Source organism: Pyrus communis, chromosome 7 (genome assembly GCF_041283825.1).
Source record: "Pyrus communis isolate YQ-2024b chromosome 7, ASM4128382v1, whole genome shotgun sequence".
In the NCBI taxonomy this organism is placed as follows: domain Eukaryota; kingdom Viridiplantae; phylum Streptophyta; class Magnoliopsida; order Rosales; family Rosaceae; genus Pyrus; species Pyrus communis.
The window spans coordinates 30,648,053-30,658,774 of record NC_142571.1 but is presented as its reverse complement, the minus strand read 5'-3'; the positions used below and the strand labels follow the sequence as shown (position 1 = coordinate 30,658,774).

The 10,722-nt window shown below is 37.9% G+C and overlaps 2 protein-coding genes across 3 annotated transcripts; both read right to left on the bottom strand.

Annotated features, from left to right (window-relative positions):
* Nucleotides 1-2,299: 2,299 nt before the first annotated feature.
* Nucleotides 2,300-8,747, bottom strand: LOC137734633 (DNA mismatch repair protein MutS, type 2). 2 transcript variants are annotated; one of them, XM_068473881.2, is made up of 20 exons: nt 7,528-8,747; nt 7,274-7,441; nt 7,092-7,175; nt 6,954-7,004; nt 6,764-6,820; nt 6,601-6,683; nt 6,334-6,457; nt 6,182-6,241; nt 5,638-5,877; nt 5,367-5,447; nt 5,089-5,236; nt 4,702-4,829; nt 4,488-4,535; nt 4,256-4,386; nt 3,930-4,012; nt 3,667-3,770; nt 3,499-3,569; nt 3,047-3,333; nt 2,678-2,912; nt 2,300-2,587 (listed from the first exon to the last, which is right to left on the bottom strand). In XM_068473881.2, the coding sequence occupies exons 1-19, from the start codon at nt 8,089-8,091 to the stop codon at nt 2,758-2,760; spliced, it is 2,667 nt and encodes an 888-aa protein (XP_068329982.2). In that variant the 5' UTR covers nt 8,092-8,747; the 3' UTR covers nt 2,300-2,587; nt 2,678-2,757. The 2 variants fall into 2 exon arrangements, with proteins under 2 accessions (XP_068329982.2, XP_068329983.2); XM_068473882.2 differs by having other exon boundaries at nt 2,300-2,559.
* Nucleotides 8,649-9,311, bottom strand: LOC137734583 (uncharacterized). Its single transcript, XM_068473819.2, has one exon. The coding sequence runs from the start codon at nt 9,309-9,311 to the stop codon at nt 8,889-8,891; it is 423 nt and encodes a 140-aa protein (XP_068329920.2). The 3' UTR covers nt 8,649-8,888.
* Nucleotides 9,312-10,722: the final 1,411 nt, after the last annotated feature.

Sequence of the window (10,722 nt, the reverse complement as noted above, 5' to 3'; positions counted from 1 at the left end):
AACACCCACGGGTGTTGGTTCAAACTTTTTCCACAAAGACAAAGACTTTCCCTTTTTTTTCTCCTTAAAACAAGGAAGGTGTTTCCCACCTTCTTTTGTTTAATCTAAAGTATGGCCACTTGGCCACTTATTCAACATGTTACACAGATACCTCACAAAAGAGATCTTCCAGATTCATGTCAAATCAAAGATCCATTTGATCACGACAATCAAAACTTGGGCCATGTTTCAACAAATTGAGTTCCAAGATATATAGAATCATGTACTTACGAAGATGAGCTACTGAGGATGTTTATTTACATTATCTATCATTCGTTGAAGGTTGAAACCCTAATGAAGTGTATTATGCATCTCCCACCGTCAATGTTTCGGGTATCTTCAAGATGTCAGCATTTTAATTGGCATGCTGGGTTCAAGTTTGAGCCATACCTACCGGCTCACTATTAAGTTTGATTGTCGGATACGCAGATGGTATTCAACATTCAAGTTTGAGCCATACCTACCGGCTCACTATTAAGTTTGATTGTCGGATATGCAGATGGTATTCAACATAAACTCTATCTGACATCAGAGAGAGATGGCAGAAACAAGCGTTGATATGGAAACAAACTAACAAAGCATACTTAAAATGAGTTATAAACAATGCGAAGCATGCTTATGTTAAACGAAGTCAACCTGCAGTTTCATCTACCATGCTTTCAGGAGTCAACTCCGAAATTTGAGGAGTTTGTTTAGTTTGAAAGTGTTATCGGATTACCACTCCTTGTTTGTAGGATATAGGTTTCGATATATATAAACTGGAGCTTTTCTGTTTTGTATTTTGAATTTCAAATCTCCTTGTAATTAGGGTTTTCAAAACCTCTGATGTAATCATGAACAGCTTATAAATACAAAGCATCCCATAGTTGAATGGGTATGCAAACAAGTGGAAAACCTGTGTTCTTAAGTTTTATAGTTTACTCATTAATGTGCAATTGTGCGACCAAAAATCCTTTCTGTTCGCGTCGTAGATGGCATTCACCTGCATGTATTCTTGTCAGTCACACCTTAATGTCGTCGAGTTTCAATTTCAGCTTCATGTTTCCGGCTTGAACCACTATTTCCTCTTTAGATGGATCCACTCTCAAAACTGCAGCTTTCTTTCCAAGGGAAGAAACAGACACTACATTGCCAACCTTGGGAAGCTCAATATTTCACTGAAATACAAAGTGAAAAACTAATACTTAAGAAAAGGTAAAAGACATTCTTGGTTGGTTAAAACTCATCCATGAAGAGATTTGACAGTCAGTACTAAATAATGCTCAATGGTACTGTCGACAAATGTAAAGGAAACAATCAAACAAATTGTTGAGTTATACGCCAAACCCTATATATGTATTCATATGTATACGAATGTATGTATACGCACAAGAATGGATGATGGACATTCAACGGAAAGTAGCAGTGCATCCTCTTTATCGCCATCAGGTATTCATAAACCAATTAGAACTTTTGAAAGCAGCAGCTCGTAGACATATCGAATCCAAGAGTTTAGAATGTTCTCACTCACCAGTGTCTTATGTTGTTCCAATTTGTACCATCTTTCTTAAGTTTGAATGGTCTAACTAGTAACTCCCTTGTGTGCAGGACATATCGCCCCATATCAGTCCTGCGGATATTCTTAACCCTAAAGTTCTTCAAGAGGTAGAAGACAGACTGATCCACTCAGACAGTGATGGTTTTTACGTTACAAGATTAGTTGGAGAATAATACATAATGATCTCAAAAACAAAAGGCCCTTGGAGACTCATCTTCTATTGCCCCAATCTCCCTCCATTTGCTCTTCCTTCAACGAGATCAGAAGAAGAAATCAAAAGGAGGCTTTGTTTATATATATATTTTACGGTAACGCTAGAAAGACTAAATTTGCAAAGTAAATAATGTTTCACCAACAAAAATGAGCAATTTTATCAACTGTCAAGTAATAATCCAATCATCAACTTCCATGTCATTTAATTTTAAAAAAAAATTCAATAAATTTAGATTCCCTAACATTGCCCTATATTTTATTTCACAGTTTAACGTCAATTTATATACCAACATTATAAAACATTGTGCCAAAAACATGATGCGGCTGAGAGTTTGTGGCGAGTCTCACTTTTGAGAGTGTGTTCTTAGCATCTCTCTTTTATTTTTACTTACCCAACAAGCTAGATGGGGATGCAACAGTATGTTACACAGATACCTCACAAAAGAGATCTTTCAGATTCACATCGAATCCAAGATCCATTTGATCACGACAATCAAAACTTGGGCCATGTTTCAACGAATTGAGTTCCAGGATATATAGAATCATGTACTTACGAAGATAAGCAACCGAGGCAGTTACATCTCATATTACTGAGGATGTTTATTTACATTCTCTGTCATTGGTTGGAGGTTGAAACCCTAATAAAGTGGGTTATGCATCTCCCACCGTCAATGTGTCGGGTATCTTCAAGATGTCAGCATTTTAATTGGCATGCTTGGTTCAAGCTTGAGCTATACCTACCAGCTTACTATTAAGTTTGATTGTCGGATCTGCAGATGGTATTCAACATAACGGTATCTGACATCAGAGAGAGATGGCAGATATAAGAGTTGATATGGAAACAAAGCATACTTAAAATGAGTTATAAACAATGTGGAGCAGGCTTACTCATTAATGTGCAATTGTGCGACCAAAAGTCCTTTCTGTTCACGTCGTAGATGGCATTCACATGCATGTATTCTTGTCTGTCACGCCTTAATGTCATCGAGTTTCAATTTCAGCTTCATGTTTCCGGCTTGAACCACTATTTCCTCTTTAGATGGATCCACTCTCAAAACTGCAGCTTTCTTTCCAAGGGAAGAAACAAACACCATATTGCCAACCTTGGGAAGCTCAAATTTAACTGAAATATAAAGTGAAAAACTACTACTTAAAAAATGGTAAAACACATTCTTGGTTGGTAAAAACTCAACCCGTGAAGAGATTTGACAGTCAATACCAAATAGGTCTTGGAAGTTCTAATTGGTTTATGAATACCTGATGGTGACAAAGAGGATGCACTCCTACTTTCCGTTGAATGTCCATCATCTATTCTTGTGCGTTGACTGTTAGTTTCCAATTTATGCTGGCTTGTATGCGTTAAAGTAGGTTGCAGAGATTGAATTGCAGATGCACGGCGTGTTCGTACTTTTTTGTGAAGGATAGAACGGGCCATTGCAGCAGCCTCAGATATTTCTCGTATCTTCCTAAATCTTTGATCACTACTATGTTCCATAATCTTCCTTTTGGCAACCAACAGTTTCTCATACGACTCTCTTGAGAGCCTACAAGTACAAAAATGAACAGATTCACTGTCTGTAACCTTAGATTCATCTAGGCATCATGACTTAGCTTTTATGTTATTTTCTCTTTCTAAAATCTGTTCCCCGTTCAAGACTGTAACACCAAGTTTATATCAGTATTATCTAAACTGGGCAGAAAAATCTCACTTTAGATGATGTTGTCCTTCATATAAAAGCTCTTGAAAATCCTGCTTTAACCGTTCCATATCAATTATCACCTGCATTGGAATTTGGAATGAACAGATTCATTTTAATGCATGACATGAAGAAAACGAGAGATTTCAAACAAAACTTGAAAAAAGCTATGCATGTTACCTCATCTATTCCTGCACTAGCTGCACCATATAGTTCACGGGCATTATCTACAACTTTACCAGGTAGTCCTAACCTTTCAGCTATATTGATTGCATTTGAACGCCCTGTGGAATAGATCTTAATCCTTCAGTCATTATGCAGATGGGTACACCACACGACTACTAGTAAATTATACAGTATGGCTCCTTTCTTCTATCACCAGGATAACGGATTTAAAAAGAAAAATCAGAACAAAAGCTAAATTTGTTTGTCATAATGGAGACCTGGTACTCCCCAGAGAATCCTGTACGTTGGCCTTAACTTCACTTCATCAAACTCCATACATGCATTTTCAAAGGCCTCATTGCTGTCAAAGAAACAATCTCGTCAACACAAAACAAAGACTTTATAGCAGCGCAAATATTATATAGGCTCATATAGATTTCAAGGTCCAAGATGGGGCAAATTTTGCCTCAATCAACCACATGCAGAACAAACTTTGACCATAAGTCTGACAAACATTTTTTTTTCCACTAAAAACTGGATGTGTTAAATAGTTGAACTGTCATAGTAATGCAATATTTGCATCTTTAACTTGTATGTCATATACCTGTATTTCAGGGTTTTGAGTTCACCATGATGTGTTGTAGCAATTGTCAACAAAGCACCAGTTTCAGCAAAAGATTCCAGAAGAGACATCCCCAGTGCTGCTCCTTCGAGAGGATTTGTTCCTGCACCAACCTAACAAACGCAAAAGGAGTTGTGTAATACCTGTATTCATCTTTATTTCCTTTTATTTTTCACATTTTTTTTCATTTAAAAAACAGTCAATATAACCAGACCTCATCTAGTAGCACAAGTGAACGACTTGTTGACTGTGTTTGGATTTCCTGCAAGAATCATAAACATATAGTCAAGAATTTTCACGGAAACTCCTCCAGTAAATGTCTCAATCAAGTTTTTATCTATTCTACCTTCGTTGTTGATCATGTTTACCATTTGGAAGCTTTACTAAAGACAAGGTAGAAAAACTTACAGAAAGAACTTTTTTCTTACGCTTATATGTTTTAAGTGGCTGGAAAAGGTGGAAAGCGATTGGGTCAGGGATTGTTCATCACCAATGTCAGCAAAAACTGAATCAAACCAAGGGATTTGTACTGATTCGGAACATAAAACATAAAGACCTGCAATGTGTAAAAAAGGGGGTTACAAGTGTTGAAAGTTGCATTTGTGACAATTTTATGTCCCTAAATACTTTCTACCCGCTTGGAGAGCAATCTGTTTTCATTTCATAAACCTATTCATCCGAAATGTCTGTGGACTGGATATTAACAATCTCAGATTGATAAGAGAAAGTATAACAATTATAGTATCTGTATAATAGTGAGACTACTAGTAAAACTTAAAGGAATGACTAAAAGAATTAAGATATGTTAGATAAACCTGATTTTGCCATCATAGCTGCCAATCCTACGGTCTTTAGGCAAATGGTTTTACCCCCCGTATTAGGGCCAGTGATAACCAAAACTCGTGTTTTTTTAGCTATGAAAAAATCAACTGGAATTGGTCGAGCTTGTTCCAGTTCTTTAGCCTGGCAAACAGAGGTAAAACATTCTTAACAACAAAATATCAGTTTAATAAATATAGTGTCTGCACACTAAGAGATAAGAATTTCCTGCCAGCTGTATTATGAATAATCACCCTATTAAATTAGAGATTACCTTCAATTCTAAGGATGAAATGTCGGTATCTTTTCCTGCTTTCTGTGTAACATTCTCTCCTTGTACTTTTCTTTTGATTTCCTAGTAACAGAACCAAATGTTTATAACATACTTGTCAAGAAGTAAACTACTGACTCTTGATAAGGCAATCACCTCAATGCAAGTCCTATTGATCGCCACTCTATTAAAAGAATACAGTAAAAATAAAGTTGAGTTTAATTCATATAACAAATGGGCACCAGATTACAGTTATGAGTTATCACATAAGTACCATAGTGGCATTCTTTAACTCCTTCCTAGCCTTCTGTAAATTTTCTCTATGTTGGTGAAGTAATAGAGGATGATAAGCTTTCGGCAGATACAACACCCATTCACTCTTTGAGGGATCAGATGCTTGTTGATGTTTGTTCCCTGATAAGTTGGTCAAAGTGGAAGGGCCATGCCCTCCTGGTAGAAATATTTTCGGATATGTTCCCCCAAATGACAGACCATAAGTTGCTCGGGCATGGACCTACAAATTAACAGCCCAAACTAATGAATTTCCAACCAAAATAAGAGAAAAAGTAACAGCCGTAATGGCATTTAGAAAAAATTCCATCAAAATATGATCATGCAGTTGGAATGTGCTTCAAACTTGAGTAATGATTCTGAATTTTGTGAAGACTGCTTTTGAGGCATTCAAATTTTAAGGTATGAAAGTTTTTTCTTTTATTACCCCCTTTGTTTCTTTAGAAGTTAGTTGATCCCGTTCAAGAATAAAATGAAAGAGAGAACGAGCTGAAAGAAGATATCATTAAATGGTGGCAGCAACCTACCACATCCAATTGGATTATTCTGTTGGATAGTTGTTCAATGTTATCAAGATCCATTTGCATCTGTACAGAAAACAACAAGAAGATAAACATAAAAAAGGGGAAAATATTATATAGCCAGAAAAAGAATAGTTATACCACGTAAAGCCAGAAACCTTTTCTGTTAACATTGAGAGAACTTCTGCCTCAGCTTCTGAAACTAGTACCCTTGTTTGTTGCAACTCATCATTTAGAGGGATAGCAGATAATGGCTCGACAATGCTTCCTATGCCTGAACGACTATAACATTACATCACTTTCAGGACTGAATCAATCAACATCTGAGAGAGAACTACAAAATATGATCAAGACCTTAAAACAATAAATAAAGTGTTGTTTGAATGCTCACAGTTGATAAAAGTTATACAACAAACTTTACAGACCTGGGCAACAGCAGACCCTTGAAATTTTTCAGTTCGTTAGCGCTCGATTTTATGCACCACCTACCATCAATGTTACTCACTTCCTGAGCCAATTACAGTATAAGAATTAGAAAAATAATCTTGAAGATGTTACCATATACATCCCTGAACTTGAGCTTCTTACCAGGGAGGGCATTTCACTCTTGTCATTCCTAATTAGGCTGTCCATTAACTGATTAATCTGAACAGCAGAGCAATAAGTCACACGATAAGTTATGATTAAGTATGAAGAGAAACAATAACCTCAAGACCAAGAAAATTCATCGTCTTCTCAAATGTCCATGGGCGATGATAAAGAAAACATAAGAAATTACCTTTCCCTCAAGCATCCGAACTTGACTGCGCAATCGTTTCAGATTAGGACTCTAAAACCAGGAACAAAAGTTTTGAATGAGGCAAGAATGCAGGGGAAAAAACACCATAAATACAAAATAACACAGGTAGTAACGAACCGCAGAGTCTTTAACACTGCCATCTTCATCTATAACTTGCTGTATCAGCTTAACTAGTGATCGATTAACTTCAAATTCCATTATCTGTGCAAGCAGTTAAAAGTAGATACATATAAATTCATTGAAATGTATGTTAACAATGGGTACTACTTTATTCGAAATCTCAATGTTGTAAAATTTACCACTTCCGAAAGCGGCATAAAGCGTGTGTACCAATCTGCATCTTCCTTGATAGCAGCTTTAAGATTACTCTGCAAATTCTCCGCGTACTGCAGCATCGCCGCCACAGCTAGCGCTTCGTCTCCGTCCAGTGGCGAACTCCTCCGGATATGTTGTATGGCAGATTGCACCTAAAATCCAGTGAGTAGCAGGCAAAGTCATCAAATTTCCGGGAAATGAATGACAAGACGCATGGAACTTTGGAAGATTGTGTTACCAAAACGACATTGACGCCGGTGAAATCCAAAGAACAACCGCCGTGCTTGTGCATTTCGACGGCGGCGTTGGTTTCGTCCAAAAGCCTGAGGCTTTCTTCATACGTCTGAATCAAAGAACAAAGCTGTGCCTTGGTGGCTTCGCGGCCTAACGAAGTACGCGCGAAGGAGGCGACGGAGTCGCAGAGCTTGTCCCATTCCAAAACCCTAAGACTGTCGTAGTGCGCCTGCGATGTTGTGGCGGACTGGTAATTTAGGGAGGAGATTGAGGCCGCGCGTTTGGCTTTGAGGAAATTACTGGCGCGGTGGCCGAAATTGGTGAAGGTGAGGAAGACGATGGGGTTGGAGATTCCAAACGGAGCGCAAGAAAATAACATTTCTGGGAGCTCGAGCTCTGTGTAGCGGTGGCGGAGCGTTTGGCTGCCAACGGCTACAAGTGGCGGGACTGGTTTCTCGGACCTCACAGGATGACCAGACAAGGCAGCGTGTGGTGTTGGGCGACTAGCCGTCTTATGGATTGTGGGCCGGGTGGACCGCATCCGGAAGTCCAATAACAATTTTGGCATGTAATGGGCTCTAAATTAATTGAAAGAGATTCGTTGACCATTTGGCCCATTTCAATGTCAAACGTTATAATTTCATACAAATAATCAAGAAAAAAAGGTAAGACTAGAAGGTTTTATAAAAATAAATAAATAAATAAAAACCTAGCCGTTAATTCGATTTTCTTGCATGCACAGATACAAGTGATCAAACAATGATGTACCTAAGGTCCTCATTTTAAGGATTTGTAACGACTCTTTTTTATAAGAGCCATTAGATTTAATCAAATGGTACATTTTCATCTTAACTTTAAAAATCCAAGTGTTATCTATTTTCCAACAATCCGTTTCTGATAAATCAAACCATAAGCACAAAGGCCTATCTATATCCTCCTCTATCACTCAATAGGTGTATTTTTGCTCACCACCCTCTAGTGGTAGTAATGTTCATCATCTTATTTATCACTGTTGAATGAGTTTAAATTTTGATATTTATATCTATCCACTACACAGATCTCGAAATTTAAATCTATCTAACCGTGATAAATAGGATGGTGAACGAAAATAATCTCATTCCTCAATGATGTAAGAGAGGCCTTTTTCGTATCAAAGTTAAACCTAATCAAGAAAAAAAAAATTAAAGATACAAAAGATCACGACTTTCTTGCACAACACGCATGTTCTTTGTTTTTCTGTGTGTCTGGGTCATATCAATTGATCGGTTAAATGGTCTCTGCATTGCAAGAAGATTAAAAAGATTGAAGCTTGCTTGACCTCCAAGAAACCAGCAAAATCATCATCAACTAATGGTCGTTGTCGATTCAGAACAGCCCGAAAAGAACCGCAAAGCCGAGGACGATCAGCCAAACAATGTGAACCAGAAGCAGCGCCTGAGCAGAGAGAGGGGCAGACCCCCCGTTGCCCACTTCACAAAACCCTAATTTTCCCACTTTAACACCGGCACATTGTGCCTCTTGGCACCCACACCAGTAGGTCACCCCGTCCACCCCACACACGGGGTCCGGTCTAAAGCAGCTTACCGGACACATGGGACGGGACAAGGGTGACTCCACTTGTGCACTGCATCGATCTGCGGACGTGGCATCTGAGGGCAACCGGAGATTAATCATCGTAGATGATTCGTGGTCGGATCGAACTGTAGTGAAGGAACAGAAGACAATGATTGGGAAGAGGCTCAGGAGGATGAGAGGGACTGGCACCAATTTTGCGAAATGGGGTTCCATTGGATTTATGAATTATTTCACTCAATTTACCTCGTAAGGCGAGCTTTTTCCTTTTCTTTCGAAATCAGGAAGAAAAGCGGATGGATTTCGAAAGAAAAGAGAAGCGAAGCTCGCCTTTGTGTTCTGCAAAACCTTAAGAAATTTGAGGAGGAGAAATCATTTAAAATTAAATTAAATTAATCTCAGCTCCCCAAAAAATCCTTGTTGATCTTCTTCTTGTTCCCTGAACCTTCCCCAAATTTGAGAGATTTGATTCTCCAAATCAGGTCAGGTTAGGTTTAAGGATTTAGAAATTATGAAGTTGGCGAATCTGAGTTTACCATGGGAATGTTTGATCCCTTTTGACTACTTACTCAATATATCCTCTCGAATTTCTGTATAATTAGGGAGAGGATTAGCTTAACGTCCAGTTCAATCCCTAATTTTTCGGTGTTTAACGAAGGGAACAGAGATCGGACGCGTAATGTGCCTATTTTGAGTTTGATTTGCGCATCTACAGTGTCGTTTTTGCGGCTGATAGATTTGGACAGTTAACGTTGATCTCGGCCGGATTTTTGGGACGGCCATTGTTCCCGCTTCTTTTCTCGTCACCAGCGGCGTTGAATTCATTACAACTATTACGTGTATTGGTTGTGGATTTTGGCGCGTATGCCATTTCTTTTACCAAATATACCTTTTCTTTTTCCGAAAACCCCTAAGGAAATGCCTCATAAATATATTGTTGTATTAAACAACAGAAAGTGCTATTCATATATCCATTTTACCTCTCACATACTCTTACTAATTTTTTATTACTGATCTTCTTCAATTCATTTGACCGGACGGCCGAAAATTAAGAAGGATGTGTAAGAAGGAAAAATGAGTGTGTGGACCCTAAAAAAACTTCCACAGTGTAGTATTAATACTAGCAAAGTTTTTTTGGTCGAACTTTTAGTGCAGACATTGAATTTGTTTATTTATGAGCTAGGTTAGTTATTTTTTTAGTAGCGAGTTAAATAGTTAGTTGTTAGGGGAGGGGAATTAGTGGGATCGTACATGTACCAAGATATACAAAGGCATTATTTTCGGCCACTATGGTAAAGCATCGTCTACTGAGCTAGGTCAATTACTTGTATAATTCTCTGTAAAAACAAAGGAGACCAAGCCTTTTGCACTCAAAATAGGTGCGGTCTTTCTGTGGTCCCAATAAGTGACTAACACATTTATTATCTTATATTTTCTTAATTTTGTTGTCATAAATTTAATATGTATATATCAAACACTCATTGGGGCCATAGAGAAGCCGCATTTATTTTAGATGCAGAAGATTTAATACAAAATGAAGGCTTTTAAAACAAAAGACCATTCTTGATGTAAAACATTTTATACCTCCCAATCATTAAGTAACTGTTACACGAGCAGTAATGTTTTG

What these genes read in the sequence shown, in the direction of transcription:
- LOC137734633 (XM_068473881.2), bottom strand. Translation starts at nt 8,091, where the DNA reads ATGCCAAAATTGTTATTGGACTTCCGGATGCGGTCCACCCGGCCCACA. An exon ending in GCCACTTAAAACATATAAGC is followed by an intron (nt 4,536 to 4,701) that starts GTAAGAAAAAAG and finishes TGATTCTTGCAG; the next exon opens with GAAATCCAAACACAGTCAAC. An exon ending in GATTCTCTGGGGAGTACCAG is followed by an intron (nt 3,771 to 3,929) that starts GTCTCCATTATG and finishes TCTATTCCACAG; the next exon opens with GGCGTTCAAATGCAATCAAT.
- LOC137734583 (XM_068473819.2), bottom strand. Translation starts at nt 9,311, where the DNA reads ATGGAACCCCATTTCGCAAAATTGGTGCCAGTCCCTCTCATCCTCCTG.